At 37.0% G+C, this 19121-nt stretch overlaps 1 protein-coding gene across 1 annotated transcript in view; it reads left to right on the forward strand.

Annotated features, from left to right (window-relative positions):
* Window positions 1-3306: 3306 nt before the first annotated feature.
* hydin (HYDIN axonemal central pair apparatus protein) overlaps window positions 3307-19121 on the forward strand; it is an 89969-nt gene continuing 74154 nt past the window's right edge. The window contains 6 exon segments of the mRNA XM_051135605.1: window positions 3307-3720; window positions 7135-7260; window positions 7777-7896; window positions 8425-8559; window positions 10401-10600; window positions 10701-10825. Coding sequence (XP_050991562.1) covers window positions 3586-3720; window positions 7135-7260; window positions 7777-7896; window positions 8425-8559; window positions 10401-10600; window positions 10701-10825 — 841 coding nt within the window. The 5' untranslated portion in view covers window positions 3307-3585.

Here is a 19121-nt window from a genome sequence, read left to right on the forward strand (position 1 = left end):
GGGTGGCTGAAACAGAAACACATGTTTCTGATTTTCAGCACCAGGGTTGGGTTACAGCTTCAACCTGAAGGATACGTGCTGTTATGCCCTGATTGCCCTGACACGGATTGTTTTTTGGTCTGCTTCAGGGGTCAGACGTATCAGCACAGGTCTCCCCTTGACTTCCCTGCTTTTCGGTGTGATCTGTTTTCCCAGTTTACATGGGGGTGTCCTGGCCCCACTTGGGAGAGGGGCACCTGGATCCTCAACTGTAGTAGTAATCTTGGAAGCCTCAGGTAGACCTGTTTTGCTTCCTCTGAGTCCTGAATCACTCAGGCTAGAGCCCCCTCTATGATGCAGGCATACGCTCTGAGGTGAGGTCTTTTCATTGTATGGCGCTCCTTTCGCTGAGTGGACCCCCTGAGATGCTCAGTCAGAAGTTGTGCTTTCTTTCTTGCAAGAGAAGTTGGAGCAAAGGATGTTCCTTCCACCTTGACTGTGTTCATCGCGGCCTTCATGGCATAGCAGGATGCAGTGGATGGTCGCCTTTAGGGAAGCATCACCTGACCGCCAGGTTCCTGAGGGGTGCAGGAGGATAAGTCCTCCTAGGCTGCACCTTATCCCCTCTTGGGATCTCTCCGTGGCCCTCTTAGGTCTTTGGAGTGCTCCTTTTGAGCCGCCAGAAACCTGGTCGCTTAGACCTCGGTCCTGATCACGCTCACTTCCATTAAGAGGATGGAGAACCTGCATGCATTTTCAACCAACGGAACGTGCCTTGAATTTGGTCCGGCTATTCTCACGTGATCTTGAGATCCCGGTCTGGTTATGTGCCCGAGGTTCCCATAACTCACCTTCGGGTTCAGGTGGTGAACCTGCAAGTGCTGCCGCCGGAGGAGGCAGACCCGGCTTTAGCGTTGCTGTGTCCTGTTCGTGCCATGTGGGTTTACGTGGACCACACCTGAAACTTAGACGCTCCGAGCAGCCCTTGTTTGCTTATGGGTCAGCAGACGGTGAATGCTGTCCTCAAGCAGAGGTTGGCCCATTGGGTGGTAGGTGCCTCACCTCGGCTTCGTAGTGCCAAGGTGAGCTGTGTCCCCTAGGAGTCGAGTCCACTCTACGAAGAGTTACTCCTCCTAGGCGTGGTGCACAGCGCCTTTCTAGCAGACATATGTAGGAGCTGCAGGCCGGGCAACACCCATCACTGTGCAAGATTCTATTTCTTGCGCTAAGCTGTGTTCTCCCGTGTGTTGCAGGTAACTTCAGGTAATTGGCGGGAGGACGGCTCGGTGTCGGCTTGCTGCGCCATTCCTTACGGATCCGTGCACTTTCTCCCAGTTGTTCCCCCAAGTGAACTCTGGGTCCTCCATTGCCCGGCAGTCCGGATTAGGGTGGAGTAGTGGAGTAGCGTGTCTCCCCAGTATCTTATTAGATATTTTATTTTTTAAAACTCAGTCTCCACATGGCTTTAAATTTCGTCATTGTGCTCCGCCCTCCAACGGTTGCTTCAGATACCTGGCACCCCTGGTGGGCCCATTATCTGGCTTACAGGGCTTTGGGAAGGTTATGAGTTGAGCTTCATTTGTCTTGACACGCTTGCCGGCCAGCATCTATTCCTCAACTACGTAATGCGGTTCAGGATTGTAGCGTTTTCCAGAGAAGACCCCAAATACGTCAGTTATGATGTAACATTGTAGTTTTACTGTTTTTTTTTTACTCTTAAAATCATTTTACTGTTAAAATCACACTAATTTTTTTATTTAAAGCAGGGCTTTAACCAACACAGATATTAAGAGACATTGATCAGTCATATTAGTGATTGACCAGTTTGGGTTTTAAGTGGTCGATTCTTGAGTTGTTATAATATTTGTCCATTAAATCCTGATTCTTCATGCCATCAGATTTTTCCTTTTGTTTTCTACATGTAAGATTGTATGTGGACTATTGGTAAACACAACATATATAAAACACACCTTCAGTCTAAATTAAATGTAAAATAAAGCACATTTGAAATATTTAAAGCTAATACTTTGGGCAAGACATCTTCCCATGTGCAAAAGAAGTGCACTTAATTATACTGAATGGGCACTTAGTGTACTTACAGGTAATGTAATATTAATGAAATAAAAGGCCACAAAAGGTAGTCTGCGTAAAGAAAGTACACTTTCATGGTTGTTTTTAACTTTTAAAAAGTGTAGTTTGTAATAATGTCAAATTAAAAGTTCTACTTTAAAGCACATTTTAAGTCATTATGTTTTAATGATCTTTTGGTATGCTTTGAAGAAATACACTTATTCTAATGTACTGACTAACATATTGAAGTACTTAATGTTAACTTTAACTATTGTGTGTTATTAAAATATAATACACACACACACACACACACACACACACACAGATATATATATATTACCAATATATTTAATATATAATATATAAATATATATTAAATATATAAATAATTGCATTATAAATTATAAATTGAAACTTTAATAACCTTAAACTTTAATAAATTTAATAACCATTTAATAACAAAAAAAAAAAAAACATGCATAAAGTTTCTGAAAATATTACATTCAGTTGGCACGTCAGCATATTCTAAATGCACTCCACAAGGGTAAAAAAACTAGATTTTGTTGGTCTTGTCTCAAACTGGATTTTCATGTTATGACAAGAGTGATGAACTACACCCATGTTTATTTATGGATTATGCTAATATTATTATACAGTTGTGCATACATGATCAACACTTTTGCTTTTGGCAATCAGAGATGTGTATTTGCTTTTGTGGGAATGAAAATTAGTTACTATGTTAAATTCAAAATATATTATTACTTAATTCACCATGTCACATACATACTTATATATGTGCAAATGACATTTACATTTTTTTGAAATTATTAGACATGATCAGGTCAAAGCGGACAGTGTCTGCCTAATATTACACTGAATATCAGAAAAAAAACGTAAGGATTTTAGTCTAAATTCATAAATCTGCTGAGTACCTTGATGTAAATAAAGTGTAAGATAAAATGTTTTTAAGATTATGACATCTCGTACAGTCTCCTCTTTAGTACTCCTATTTACTCTCTACTGTCCAATCGAAGTCTCTATACAAACACAAGGGAAATGTTTGTTTGTGGTTTTTAAGTTGCTATGGTACGGATATCCTCATCTACCGTTCCAGCCCAAAACTTTCATCGAATCACAGGGCGTCTTTATGCACGCACACCAATCGGTGAGCTTTTTACTGAGAACTTCCAGTTCCTCGTTGCCATGGCGACCGTTGTCATAGTAACCACCAAGCTCAAAGTTGAGAAATGTGCGCTGGAGGAAGAGCCTTCACAACAAATCGGCTGGATTTGAAAATTTGAAATGCTTTATTAATTTTATTGTTCCAACACGTAGTTTATAATGTAGCCGTGTGGTTATTTTATAAACATTAATTTTAAACGTCTTGTGTTCGGGACAAACACAACATTATCAATGAAGCGACCTAGCGTGCGAATGGCGGTTAGCCACCTGCTTCTCGGTTAAACATTTCATTAGTTTAGTTACTGTCATTAGCATCAAATTTCATTTTAAGTCAGTTAGTCAGTTTGTTTCAAAATGCCAGCCTCGAATGTCCAAGCTTCTCACTCAAACCTCCGAAGTTCACGCGAGAAGATGCCAGCGGGATTCAAAACAAAAGTGGTGGCACCCCGAAATCCCAAACTGGTAAAACGGGAGGCAAATTCTGCAAAGGTGAGCATTTTAATATATCTTAAACCTGTATTTAAAGCAACAGGCTACCCTTATCATTAACTAAAATCTCTGCCTTCAAAAGGAGCACTAACTATTAGTAACTAATAAACATAAACATACTCAGATTTTCTGACTCTGACCATGAAGAATTAGTGCATTTTTTCTTGTAGATTGACAGGTGGTTGATTGACAGCTATGGAGTGTTCAATTCTAATATTGAAGTATCTGTTAAGTTGTTCTAAAACTCATTAAGTCCCATTTTATTTACTGTAACATCTCCTTTTTTCTCCCTTTTATTTTTGTTTGTTATTTAATATCCAATATGGGCTGGAATTGGTTCAAAGACACTGTTGGAAACGTCTTGAAAAAAATGTGGCTTTTGCCACAAATTTTGTATGTATGCATAATGTATAATATCCAAGGTACACATTTCTAGTAATTGTGCAGTTAATTCTCATATTGTATTTTCAGAAGGTTTTGGAATATTTGTCCTTTCCCCAAAATTTGTCACATCTGAATCACATTATCATTTAAAAAGAAGGGTTATATTAAACCTAATAAGTATTTGTTTACATCTTACTTGTAAATCTATATTTTTTTTCTATTTTATTAAAAAGTTTTGAGAGGTACGTCAATAACAATTACAATTCAAGAGTGATTTATGAGATTTGTTGTATTTTGAATTCAGTTCTTCTGTGTAAAAGGCAAAAAGTTGATCATACTGATTTCAAACTTAATTAGTTTGAATGTATATTGAAACAAACACTATCATAACATCTTAGCTGATAATTCAGTATACTTTATTTTAGACAAAACATCCCATGTTTTGGTCATGACAGCAAATTTTCAGCAGTGACAGTAATGTTTTGGTAGCCAACACATCACATTACAGAATTACCAACATACTAAAACGCCATACTAAAATACTAAAATCTGCATAACTGTTGTAAAATTTTGTTTATTTCCTCTAAATAAAGGATTATGTGTTTCCTTTTGTCACTACCGAAACAATGATGACATGTTTCGGTTGTGACTGCACTGTAAAAAACAATTTGTTGAGTCAACTTAAAATAATTTGTAACCTGGCTGCCTTAAAATTTTAAGTTCAGTCAACTCAAAAAAAAGTGTATTCAACTTGAAATGTTAAATTATACTAAGTGACAACTTAGATATTTGAGTTGAATCAACTTACAATTTTAAGGCAGCTGGGTTACTTACCCATCTGTTAAGTTTAGCAAACACAAATATCTACGTTGTTACTTAGTCCAACTTAACATTTCAAGTTGACTAAACTTATTTTAGTTGACTGAACTTAAAATTTTAAGGCAGCAGGGTAACAAATTTTTAAGCTGACTCAACAAATTGTGTTTTTTATTTTTTACAGTGTGTTACGGCAGTAGTGACAATTTAATGGGATAACGCCAAAAAAACAAAGATGTCACTACCGAAACTTCACCAGATGTTTCAGTCGTGACACTTTTGAACCAAGCTCAAAGATGCTAATCAGCACATGGTTAGCTAGCACAGTTCTAAACAGTATATAAAAGCTAAATGTTATGGAATAACTCCCAAAAACGGTTTAATTATAGAAAAATGGTGTTTGGTAGTGATATTCTTTAAAGTTACACACAGATTTTTCATACTTTTGAACACATTTACCTCAAAATGATGAGGTATATCTACTCACTGTGTAGCTATGTGAGAGAGTGACACATACATATTTCCTGATCATAAATGCAGGGGTGTAGTTAAAGCAGCCTCAGCCAATGGACTAAAACATACACTGTTTCAGTAGTGACAGGAAAATTCGGGACAGCTTTGTTTGTTTTTTTACATAAAGTTTCATAATTTAAAAATAACTTTTTGAACTTCACTTTTTTAAAAAATCAAAAAAGATATTTTTAAAAACAACAATGGAATAAAATGCAAAAATGATTTCAATATCATTTTCATAAGTTGAAATTTAGGGGCTAGGGTTCCGGACAGCCACCTCCCAATTGCAAGCACCCATTAAATGATTATTTTATATATATATTAAGCCTACTGATATTTTAAATATTATTGTGGGTTTCCATAGATAATAAAAGGATCTTAGTATGCTTTTCAAATGTGTTTTTTGGTTGTGGGACAGCAGTTTGCACCAGTTCTGTAGAATGGCCCATATATGTCAATAAGTAAACTTCCTGATGTCTGTGTGTCAGCGTTATTCAATACAAAGCAAACACTCCAGGGATCTTCAACCCTGCTCCTGGAGAGCTACCAAACCACAGACTTCGGTTTCAACCCTGCTCCAACATCCCTGCCTGTAATTACCAGGTAATGCTGAACACCTTGATTAACTGGTTGAGGTGTGTTGATTAAGGTTGTAGCTGAAATCTGCAGGGTGGTAGCTCTCCAGGAGAAGGGTTAAAGACTCCTGCTTAAAGGAGAAGTCCACTTCCAGAACAACAATTTACAAATAATGTACTCACCCTCTTGTCATCCAAGATGTTCATGTCTTTCTTTTTTCAGTCGTAAAGAAATTATGTTTTTTGAGGGAAACATTTCAGGATTTTTCTTCATATAATGGACTGATATGGTGCCCCGATTTTGAACTTCTAAAATGCAGTTTAAACGCGGCTTCAAACGATCCCAAATGCAGTTGTAAACGATCCCAGCCGAGGAAGAAGGGTCTTACCTATTGAAACGATCGGTTATTTTCATAAAAGTAATACAATTTAAATACTTTTTAATCTCAAACGCTTGCCTGGCCTTACTCTCCCTGAACTCTGTGTATTCTAGCTCAAGACAGTTAGGGTATGTCGAAAAACTCTGACCGTATTTTCTCACTTAACGTCAAAATCGTCCTATATTGCTGTTTTACCTTTTTTGTTAAGGGTTTTTGATCTTCTTTGCATGTTCACTTTGCAAAGACTGGGTCGGAACTTCTGCAGCGATCCAGGATGATTTTGAAATGATTTTTGAGTTTTTCGACATACCCTAACTGTCAGGGAGAGTAAGGCCAGACAAGCGTTTGACATTAATTTTTTTTTTATAAATTATTATTTTTATTAAAATAACCGATCGTTTCGCTATATAAGACCCTTCTTTCTCGGCTGGGATAATTTACAACCGCATTTGGGATCGTTTGAAGCAGCATTTACACTGCATTTTGGAATTTTAAAATCGGGGCACAATAGCAGTCCATTATATGGAGAAAAATGCAGAAATGTTTTCCTCAAAAAACAAAATTTCTTTACAACTGAAGAAAGAAAGACATGAACATCTTGGAAGACAAGGGAGACACTAAATAAATTCACTTCAGTTTAATTTATTTCTATAGTACTTTTCACAATATGAATTATGCAGAATATAGGAAAATATGAATCCATAGTGGATGAATGCACTCATAACAGTCTGCATATGTCTTTGCAGCTGATTCCATCTGTATATGCTCGAGAAATGTGCCAGACAACAGAGGAGCGATTATCAAACACTTACGAGATGCATCCGCCCCGTATCCTGGAGCTCTTAGATATGAGTGAGACCACACATCACAAGGTAAAATATCAGCATTTCACAATGCTCAGCTCTAGCGCTTAATTATTTAGTTTGTTCTTCTACATCACTGGTTCCAAGTATCTTAGCAGCAACATTTTCAAAGTTAATTAAGGTCATCATCACAGTTTTTCTCTGGGGAGATACTAATATATTAATGCTTTTAATATGTGCAGTATAGTAACTGTAGCTGTTTACAGTTCTTTTGTACTGCAGAATTCTGTTATATAAAATAGTATTGACCTACTAAAATGTGAGTCAAACAGAATGTGATTATATGTGAAAATCTTCTCAGTGACAAATGCTGCATGTTCTGCCTCAACACAACCCTGGGTGTGCTGCATCTGATTTTTCTCACACAACACAATTCACAGATATTTTAATGTTTTTTCCTTAATAAAGTGGACATTTGAATGCAGAAGACATTTGTTGAGCGATTTTCAACATTTTACATTTCAGCATTTCATCAGATATTATATAAAAGTTTGACTTTCGCTTTTTTTTTTTTTTCAAATACAGTTTTCCTCATTAGATTTGGACCAGGCCATGTTTCAACCGTACCCGTCTGAGATTGTGTTTCAGAACTACTCACCATTTAAGACATATAAGGTGCCCTTAGAGCTGCGGAACAGTGACAAGGTGACTTTTATTCCTCTGAGCAGATTATACAGTCAGTGTGTTATAAAACCACACAATGAATGGGTAAAAAAAACAATATTTAGTACATTTGGGTGTATTTGTCTTTATACTTGTATTATGAACTTCCAGTTCAAAGGATAGAAATGAATTGAAAGTAGATTTATTTGCCTGATTGTTAAACAAGGGGATTTGCCACAAATCCCACCACAAATCAAGTCGTGGACATTTGCCAATTGTCAAGATTTAAGAAAACCTTTACAGACATAAACCCACTGACCTGTTCACAAAATATAGATGGAATTGGTTTAAATTTAATCATCTTTGCAAATCTGTTTTGGACTTATGCATTTTGGAATAAATCTGTCCTGGAGTGTACAGTCTATCATTTTGTTAATATTCGTTGGTAGCTTGTAATCCATTCCATTCTGAATCACACCATTCAACATTATTCCAAGACAATTAGAGAATATTTTGTTCATTTTCATGTGTAATGAACATTGACTTGACATGAATATGAATGTATTGCAGGTTCCTCGACTGGTAAAGGTGATTGAAGAAGACTCACTTTATTTTAAAGTGGTTAGCCCACTAGATGCTAGTAAGAAAGTTGCCCCAGGCATGGCATCTACATTCACCGTTCTCTTCACTCCACAGGAGAACAAGGTAAAGTGCAACTGCAGCTGACACTCACTACTTAATTGGTTGTACATATACTACCATTTCTATAGTGTACTCATTGCCCAATTGCTTGTATTTATGAATGACCAAAAAGATGTCACTGCCACACTGTGATGTAATTGCGTCTCTACAACATAAATATGTTGCAAACAAATCTCAAAGTCTCATTTTAATGTTCGACACGTCTTTAAGAAATCTGAGAAAGTACTTCGGTAAGCACAGGACACTGGAGACTTAATGTTTCTACCACAGCCACTCATTTGTCCATTAGTGACTCTTTTGCAGTCTGTGATGTGACCTGCAAATCTATTTTGGTTTGGCAAACATTTTAATGCAGATATCTTCATACATTAATTCAAATAGAGCTATGGTGGTTTGAGAAAAACTGTATCATTTCCTATCTTGCTTGTATTCTCTGTAAGGTTTTGCATGTGAGTTTATGGATTGATTCCTCAAAACAGTAATTCCCAAATTCTGGGGTTTAAAATGTATTGATTAATTAAAGATACCATATGTACTAGATGTACAGTACCTTATTACATTTAGGTTTGTTTTAAAGGATTAGTTCACTTCCAGAATAAAACTTTCCTAATAATTTACTCACCCCCATTTCATCCAAGATGTTCACATGTTTCTTTCTTCAGTCGAAAAGAAATTAAGGTTTTTGAGGAAAACATTCCAGGATTTTTCTCCATATAGCAGACTTCAATGGGGATCAGTGGGTTGAATGTCCAAATTGTAGTTTCAGTGCAGCTTTAAAGGACTCTACATGATCCCAGCTGAGGAGTAACGGTCTTGCGTAGTGAAACAAGCAGTCATTTTCTAAAAAAGGTCAAAGGTCAAGTGCGATTAGTTCTTTGCATGTGTACTTTGGTTTAAAAAAGTAGGGCGAAAAAGTAAAATCTAATTTTTCCCTCCAATTTCAAAACTAGTCACCTTCTACATCAGGGTTGTCAAACTCCGGTCCTGGAGGGCCGCAGCCCTGCAGAGTTTAGATGCAACCCTAATTAAAACACCTGATCCAACTAATCAAGTCCTTTAGGCTTAATTGAAAACTGCATAGTATGTGTGTTGGAGCAAGGATGGAACAAAACTCTGCAGGGCTGCGGCCCTCCAGGAACTGAGTTTGACACCCCTGTTCTACATTGTCTGACATCATTGTTTAGTGTTTTTTTTTGTAAAGGATGTTTGACTTTCTTTGCACACTTGCTTTGTAAACACAGGGTTGGTACTTCCGCCTACGTCACATGAACATGATTACCTAATGCTTGAGGTCAAGCTAGTGCAAGACGAGCATTTGTGTTTAAAAAGTATATAAATCGGATGGCACCGAGAGCCTTGTGCCGTTGCGTTCCCGGTGTCCTGTGTTCGAATCCTGACCTTTCCTGATCCTGCCCACATCTCTCTCTCCCACTTTGCTTCCTGTCACTTCTGATCTGTCCTGTCATAATAAAGGCAAAATGGCAAAAAATAAATCTTTAAAAAAATACATAAATCTTATTTAGAAAATCTTTTAGCTAGATAAGATCGTTATTCCTCAGCTGGGATTGTGTGGAGCTTTTTGAAGCTGCATTGAAACTGCAGTTTGGACTTTCAACTCGTTGGGTCCCATCGAAGCCCAGTATATGGAGAAAAATCCTAGAATGTTGCCCTCAAAAACTAAGGAAAGAAAGACATGAACATCTTGGATGACATAGGGGTTAGTAAATTCTCAGGAATTTTTTATTCTGGAACTGAACTAATTCTTTAAGGCCTTGCCTTCTTCAAGGCTCTACAGTATGTTCCTCTGTATATCACCACTGACATTCAAATGCTTGTAATTGTAGGATTACATCCACAGACTTATTTGTGTGACTGAACGTGAAAAGTTTGAGGTGCCCATTCGTGCAATTGGGCCCCGTGCCATCTTGGACTTCCCAGATAGTCTGCATTTCCAAGTTTGTCCAGTAAAGTGCTTGTCCCAGAGAACTCTGCTTGTGCGGAACATAGGAAACTGTGAGGCTAAATTCCAGCTCAGCACATGCAGGTAAAAGACATTGTGCTGTATAAATAATTTCATGTTTTGTTCTATGGCTGACACTTTCTTTTAAAGATGATGTCTATAATGGTGTATATATTCCGCACAGCCCATTTTCTGTAGAGCCATCCATAGGGACGCTTGATGTTGGACAAAGCATGCAAGTTACTGTTGAGTTCTTGGCTAAAGCCACAGGGGATCACAGCCAGGTTTTGCTGCTGCGCTACCATTCAGGTATTTACTGCTTAGCACAACACCACAAACTCCTCCTCGAACAACACTACTAAATGTCACTGTGACATCCTTGTAGCAAATGTAAATGATCTTATTATTAAACTTCACTGTTAATGTAAATTCATCTTTGTATTTTACAGTTATTCTTAATATACTAATAGACTCTTTATTTTTCACTACCCACACATATTCTACACATACAATAATGGAGATGACATTTTAAAGTAAAACTAAGCTACAAAACATCACAGTGACACATCACATAAGCCAAATTGCATTATGCTATTTGAGGCAGAATATATCTGTACATGACTTTCCTCAAGGTTTTTTGGAATTGAATGTATTTCTCTTTAGGTGTTGATTACCCTGAGGTTATTATGATTAAAAAATATCAGTTATTTCGTTGTATTGGAGCAAGAATGGTTAATTTTTGCTCTTTCAAAGGGTAGTCCTTCAGGCAAAGAGTTCTATTAATAAATCCTGTTAACGGGTGTGCCTGGTTAATCTTACAAACAATATTTTCCCTTTTCTGTATGTTAATGTGCTATACATCAGGATGCATTGTCCGTCTGCTAAAAATGGTAATTTAAAAAAAAAAAGTTGTTTAGATTTTAAAAAAGAAATTGTTTTTCAAAATGCTCTTTTGAACTTCCTATTCATCAAAGAATCCTAAAAACGTCTATAATGTTTTCCACAAAAAGAAGCATTATCATTCCATCTGCACTTAAACTTTCTCACACTGGTCCTGGACCAACAGACCATCCTTATTATTGCACTTTGTTTTGTTTTTGAACAGGCAGATTACTGACATTTTCACTTGTGTGCTATGCTTTGAATGCTAAAACTTTCTGAGGTCTATGATCTATGCAAATGATTTTTTTACATAACACAATAGTTGAATTTTTGTTAGGGTTCATTTAATTAATTAATCTTAATGCTGAGTCACTGTTTTACCTGAGTCAGCTGTAGGCAGATAGGTGTTATTCACAGACAAGATGGTGCAATGTTGGGTAAGAGGGTGTGTTTAAACTAAACAGCGTGTGCATGCATGAATTATTGTCTGTGTGAATGTGCGTGTATATGTCAAGATATAATTGAGCATGTGGTTTAGGCACTTGTGTGTGGGTTTTTTTTGCAGGTGCTCTGCCTGTCTCACTGAATAAACACACAGGTCTGCTGAAGGCCATTGGCATTAACATTTTAATATGCGCTCTGCTCTAAAAATACTACTTTGCACCCATCAGGGGAGTATCATTTTTAATTTAGCGCCTTTTCCTGTCTCCTCCTCATTTATGTTTAACTCGAAGCTGCTTTGGAGCATGTCTTCATTGGTTTCGTTCTGGGGTTGGCAGGAACATCTTCCTGCAGTCCCAGTTGCCTCTCAGATAAGCACACAGACCTCTCTTAAGTCTCTAATGGTGCTCTCTATGTGCTGTATAGGGAAAACACTAACCTTGCACTGTTCTGCACTGAAGGTGTAATGCTTATTAGGGCTGGGTTTTGACACAAATTTCACAATTTGATTCGATTCACAAACTTGTAACAAACCTATTTTGAATATACATCAGGTATAGTACATGCCAAATTTTCTCAAAAAATGTCTCAAAATATGCATGAGAGTGAGTTGGTACTACATAGAAGGTTAAAATTAACTGATATGTATACAAATGCTTAACACTTCAAGTAAAGGAGAAGTCCACTTCCAGAACAACAACTTACAAATAACTTACTCACCCCCTTGTCATCCAAGATGTTCATGTCTTTCTGTCTTCAGTCATAAAGAAATTATGGTTTTTGAGGAAAGCATTTCAGGATTTTCTGCATATAATGGGCTTCATTGGTGCCCTGAATTTGAACTTCCAAAAATGCAGTTTAAATGCAGCTTCAAAGGGCTCTAAACAATCCCAACCGAGGAAGTCAGTCATTGTTTTCGAAAAATAAAAATTGTATACTTTTTAAGCATAAACGCTCGTGTAGCACAGGCTCTGGGATGCGCGTTCTTGAACAATCGTTCATTTTGAACGAATATTTAATGTGACTCGTGAAGAACGAGTCGTCTCGGGGAGTGATTCGTTCAGTCGCGCATGCTCAACATCCTATTAGGTTCTGTACTGGAATTAGTTCACCTGTTTCGAGTCATTCGTTAATCTTATGGGGCTGTCACGTAATGCCGATTTTGCTAAAATGAACGAAATGACTCGAAAAAAGATTTGTTCATTTTGCTGAACGAGACTCAAAGGTCTGAGTCGGTAAAATGATCTGAACTTCCCATCACTTACGAATCATGTTTTTGAATCACCACAAGTTCATCGTCTGTGTACTGCGGCTCAAAAAGGTAGAGTATGTCGGAAGAACTCCAAGTTATTTTCTCCTACAACTTCAGAATCGTCTGACATTGTTGTACCTTTTTGTTTGTAAACAGCGTTTGATTTGTGCTTAAAAAGTAAACAAATTTTTATTTTCCGAAAAAAATTACCGATCGTTTCGTTAGATAAGACCCTTCTTTCTCGGCTGGGATCATTTAGAGCCCTTTGAAGCTGCATTTAAACTACATTTTGGAAGTTCAAAATTGGGGCACCAATGAATCCTGAAATGTTTTCCTCAAAACTATAATTTCTTTACGACTGAAGACAGAAAGATGTGAACATCTTGGATGACAAGGGGGTGAGTAAATTATTTGTGAATTGTTGTTCTGGAAGTGGAGTTCTCCTTTAAGTTTTTATAATAATTCAGTTACATCTACATAATTATATTTCTACTCCTATTAGTTTTTTGAAATATGAACATTTAAATGCTGGCTGTCATAAAAATTTGACGGATTTATTCAAACAAGTTAAAAACTGAAGAGCAGTAAAAATTATAATGAATATGTTATATGCTGCATATACTGTATTTAGTAAAATGCTCCTCTCTAGAGTTAATTTTTCCAGCTGACTAGCGAGTTTATGATCACCAAATATGTTTTTTCTGAGGTAAATTAGATGTTTTGTGACATTGTTTAGAAGCTGTTATATTGATGTCTTTCTGTGGTTGAAACACTGATAAAACGATTAGATGAGACAAGATATGGATTTCTGTAAGTTGTACTCTTTCTTTTAAAGGAGAAGTTCATTTCCAGAACAAAAATTTACAGATAATTTACTCACCCCCTTGTCATCCAAGATGTTCATGTCTGTCTTTTTTCAGTCGTAAGAAATTATGTTTTCTGAGGTAAAAATTTTATTAATGTTCTCCGTATAGTGGACTTCTATGGTGCCCACAAGTTTGAACTTCCAAAATCAAGTTTAAATGCAGCTTCAAAGGGCCAAGAAGTCTTATCTAGCAAAACGATCAGTTAATTTCTAAAAAAAATGTACAATTTATATACTTTTTAACCTTAAATGCTCATTCCGGTTCATGACAGTTAGGCTTTGTAGAAAAACTTTCATCTCATTTTCTCCTTCAACTCCTACATTGCTGTTTTACCTTTTTTTGTAAAGGGTGTTTGACCCTACTTGCGCGTTCACTTTGTAAACACTGGGTCGGTACTTCTGCAGCGATGTAAGATGATTTTGAAGTTGAGATGGAAGTTGAAAATGAGATGGAAGTTTTTCGACTTAATTAAAGTTAAAGTTAATTTTACATGTTTAAGATGGATTAATTTGAATGTAAATTTACTTAAAAAACTGATTGCACAAAAATGAGTAAATGCTACTCATTGTTTTGTTTTTTTTGCAGTGTTGTTGAATTTCAGAGACTGTTACTGGATCTGTCATTATACTGTTTGACAAAACAGATCTGGATGTAGGAATTACAAATGATTAGTAGTTTAACATGCAGAACAGCTAAGGTGCAATCTACACTACACTACCAGTCATAAGATTATTAATGCTTTTTAAAAATTTTTAAAAGAATTTTTAAAAGAATTCTGTTTTTTTAATCAAAAGTGATGATAAACACATTTATAATTTTACAAAAGATTTCTATTTCAGATAAATGCTGCTCTTCTGAACTCTCTATTCATCAAAGAAATCTAAAAAAATTCTACTCAGTTGTTTTCAACATAAAAATAATAATAAATGTTTTTTGAGCAGCAAATCAGAACAGAATGATTTCTGAAGGATCATGTGATTGGAGTAATGATGCTAAAATGAAGCTTTGAAATCACAGGAATAAATGACATTTTAAAATATATTCAAATAGAAAACAATTATTTTAAATAAAAAGAATATTTCAAAATTGTATTGCTTTTGCTGTACTTTGGACCACATAAATGCAGGCTTGGTGAGTAAAAGATGCTAAAAAACATTTTGACTGGTAGTACCTTTAACTGCTCTGTTTTGACTGACTATAAATAATGGACCACAAAGCTAAAGACTTACTGAAGCCCATGTAGTCCCTCTGAAACCATAATGTGTTTAATTACCAATAGCTGGAAGTAAGTAGCGACACTATCTCCTCTAAGCAAAACAGGCAGGGATGAGTTACTTAATCTGTCCTACATTTTCAAATGCCTCCCAGCTGTTTTGCTTCGTATGATCTGCCTTATCCAGGCTGCAGAGTTTGCCCACTGACTCTAAAATATGCATAAAGAGCCAAAAAGCCCCGGGTAGCAGCTGCAGCAGTGGGGCAGAGGGGATCCTACACACTAGTACACACTCTCTCTTATACAGTGAAAGCTATTTCCTTTTAAGGGACGCTTGGGGTTCTTCAAAGGATATCCCTCTCATCATTTCTACAGACATTTCTGGCTGTAAACAGGGAATGCATGCATGGAACTTCAGTATGAGAAATAGTCGGTACGGCATGTATCTCATTTCTTGTATTTCCGTTACAAATTGCAGTGCAACGCATTACCCGTGGCTTGTTTGCTATTAACGGCTTTCGTATAGAAACAAAATCTCATTACCGTGGCATTCAGAGACAACAGATGCAGAGGGAGCCGTAAGCATCTAGGTCTGTTTAAATGGCAACATCGAGGTGAGGAGAGCTAATGACAAAAACAGTATTATATTCGCGAATGAAAACATGGTGCGCCAAAGCAAAACAAACACATCAGCTTCGTTGCATGGGTCACGGGTCGCCTTTTCCATTCTGTCTACAGTATATCAATCTCTCTCCTTTCCTTTTCTGTTCAACAGTCTGTCGTCTGCTCAGACAGCATAACACAATGCATACAAAACATGTCATGAAAATAAATAAGATAATTACTGCTGTGTGTTGAACCAATCACTAAAATGCCTTGTGCTATTGTAAGAATAAAATGCATGCTAACAGCATCTTCAGAAAGGCCAAAGAATTGACAGGATAATTGTTTTTCTTTTATTTATGCATATTTTGTACTCTTGTTTGACACAGGTTAATTGCACTAGGAAAAGACGTCCAAAAGGAAATCGCTTTTCTATTGCATGTTTTGGTCATCTCACATTTGTTTTTCTTTCGTCTGGAAGACCAAATGTGAATTCTATAGTCTGCTTGATGATATAAGTAGACCGCTTTCCTCCTCAAGAAGGAGAACTCCCTTATCTCGACAGGCTTTTTAGAGTGCACTTAAGAGTGAGCTGAAGAAGACATCACACATACGCGTACACACACACGCACACTCCGCAGCACTATGAAAGCTTTCCTCATTTCCCATTCTTCTCCCCTCCCCTCTCTTCTGAACAGCTCCCACAATCCCTCAGCCCGCTGGCAGATGCAGTGTCCCATCAAAGACACAATTTCCTTCACTCTTTTTTTTCCCTCTTAAAGCTTCATGCATAGAGACAGAGGTTAAATGTCTTTGGCTCATTTGTGAAAAGTGATATCTATGGCAAATTAATCAGTGAAGAGAGGATGAAAGGGTGAGACTGGGATGGAGCTGAGAAAGGAGAGAAACCACAGGACATAACCTCCCTTCTACCCGTATCACATTCAGGATGTCACTGATAATTATGACGGTTTCATTTCTTCTCCCAATGTTTTTATTCTCTCTCTGCCTGTCTGTTATTTTGCTATCTTTCTTGCACACTCTCTGTCTGTCTTTTCCATAAATGCAAATACTTCTGCTCTAGCGACTTCATATGTGCTGCAATTACAAAGGCTTGTTTAAAACGTGCATGGAGTAACAGCAGTCCTTCTGCTAGAAGACATGCTTGCATAACTGGAGCAGCTTCTATAGAGAAAATGCTCCAGGCTCTATTTTCTTCTTTCTTACAGTCTTTAGTCCTTACTGTACAGCACATGAAAATGTTTGGCGAAAGCATATATTATGTATTGTTTACATTTCGCAAGATATTGTTTTTATTTTTTGGTTTAACTTCAAGAATTTAAAGGATTATTTCACTGCAGAATTAAAATTTCCTGATAATTTACTCACCTCTGTGTCATCCAAGATGTTCATGTATGTCTTTCTTCAGTCAAAAAGAAATTAAGGTTTTTGAGGAAAACATTCCAGGATTTTTGTCCATATAATGGAATGGGTTAAAGGTCCAAACTGTAGTTTCAATGCAGCTTCAAAGGGCTCTACACAATTCAAGCTAAGGAATAATGGTCTATATAGCGAAATGAACGGTCATTTTCCAAAAAATAAAAATGTATATACATTTTAACCACAAATGCTTGTCTTGCAGTTCTGAGGCTCATGTGCCCATTGATGGTTGGCTAAAATTTTGCTAAGGATTACATTTAAGAGTGCTGTTCAGTTATTAGTGTTTTTAATAATTAAGTGTGTTAAATGATGGCAAAGGTAATCAGAATGTTACAATTACAGTGCCTTGTGAAAAATGCATTTTTTCACGTTTTATGTTGCAGCCTTATGTTGCGTTTTTTAATTATTTTTTTCCCCCCACACACCATAATGACAAGGATAAAACAGATCTGTGACAACTTTGCAAATTCATTAAAAATAAAACCCTGAAAGCCCATTGCATAAGTATTCATACCCTTAACTCAATACTTAGTTGAAGCACCTTCACAGCCTCAAGTCTTTTTGGGTATGATGCGGCAAGCTTTGCACATCTGCATTTGGCAATTAGTTGCCATTCTTTGCCTCACCTCTTTACCTCTAAAGCTCTGTCAGCTTGGATGGAGGCTGGCAGACATTTTTAGGTTTCTCCAGAAATATTTGATTGCGTTCAAGCAAAGGTTCTGGCCAGACCACTCAAGGACATTAACAGTTTTCCTGTTGGAAGGTGAACCTTCTGCCCAGTCTGAGGTTCTGAATGCTCTGGACTGGGTTTTCATTAAGGCTATCTCCATATTTTTTGGTGCAATGAGTTTTCCTTCTGCAGGTGATTGGTTTACTCTGCAGTGCTTGGTTTTCATGTGTCTTCACTGAGAAGTGGATTGTGTTTGGCCACACAGCTATAATGTTTGTCCTTCTGTAGGTCTCTCATATTTCCGCATATGATCATGGAGCTCAACTAGTGTGACTAGCAGCGTCTTGGTCACCAGTATAACCAATCCCTTTCTTCAATTGCTCAGTTTGGCCAGGTGGCCAGCTCTGGAAGAGTCCTAGTTGTTCCAGGCGTCTTCCGTTATGGATAATGGAGGCTACATGCTTCTGTGAACCTTCAATGCAGCAGAATTTTTTTCTGAACTCATCCCCAGATCTGTGCTTTGACGCATGCCTGTTTCTGAGCTCTACAGGCAGTTATTTTGACCTCAGGGCTTGGTTTTTCTGAGAGGTGCGTGCCTTTCCAAATCATACTCATTCAGATGAATTTGCCACATTTTAACTCCACTCGAAGTGTAGTACCATCTACCACCGATATGAGTGCTCCTGTGCTAAATTTCAAGTGTCCCAGAAAAGGGTATGAATACTTATGCAGTGGAATCATTTCAAATTTTTATTATTTCTAATAAATTTGCAAACCTGTTTAGTGTTTTGTCATTATGGTGTATGGAGTGTAGACTGATGTGGGGAAAAAAGTGATTTAAAGCATAAGGCTGCAACATAAAACATGAAAAAAATACTTACATACAAAAGTCACTGTAAATATCCAATTTCGCATTAAATGAAATTTAGATCCAATATCGCACAATACTAATATAACTAATAACGTCCGATAACCAATATGATTGATTATTTATCAACATATTTTTAGATTTACTATTGCACAAGTTATTGTCTTCCTAACATCCACAGCAGCTTCATTAGGCAGTGTACTGGATCAGTGTGTATTGAAGACAGTATTTTGAAGACCTCAATGTACAAAAAGACAAACCGGTTAGGGGTTAATTATGTGCAGTACACCTGATACTGTAGAAGTCTCGATGGGATGGAATGAAGGAGGGTGGGTAATGTCTTAACAATCTGAAATGCCTCTGGTGACCT

Source organism: Labeo rohita, chromosome 18, assembly GCF_022985175.1.
Source record: "Labeo rohita strain BAU-BD-2019 chromosome 18, IGBB_LRoh.1.0, whole genome shotgun sequence".
NCBI classification, from domain to species: domain Eukaryota; kingdom Metazoa; phylum Chordata; class Actinopteri; order Cypriniformes; family Cyprinidae; genus Labeo; species Labeo rohita.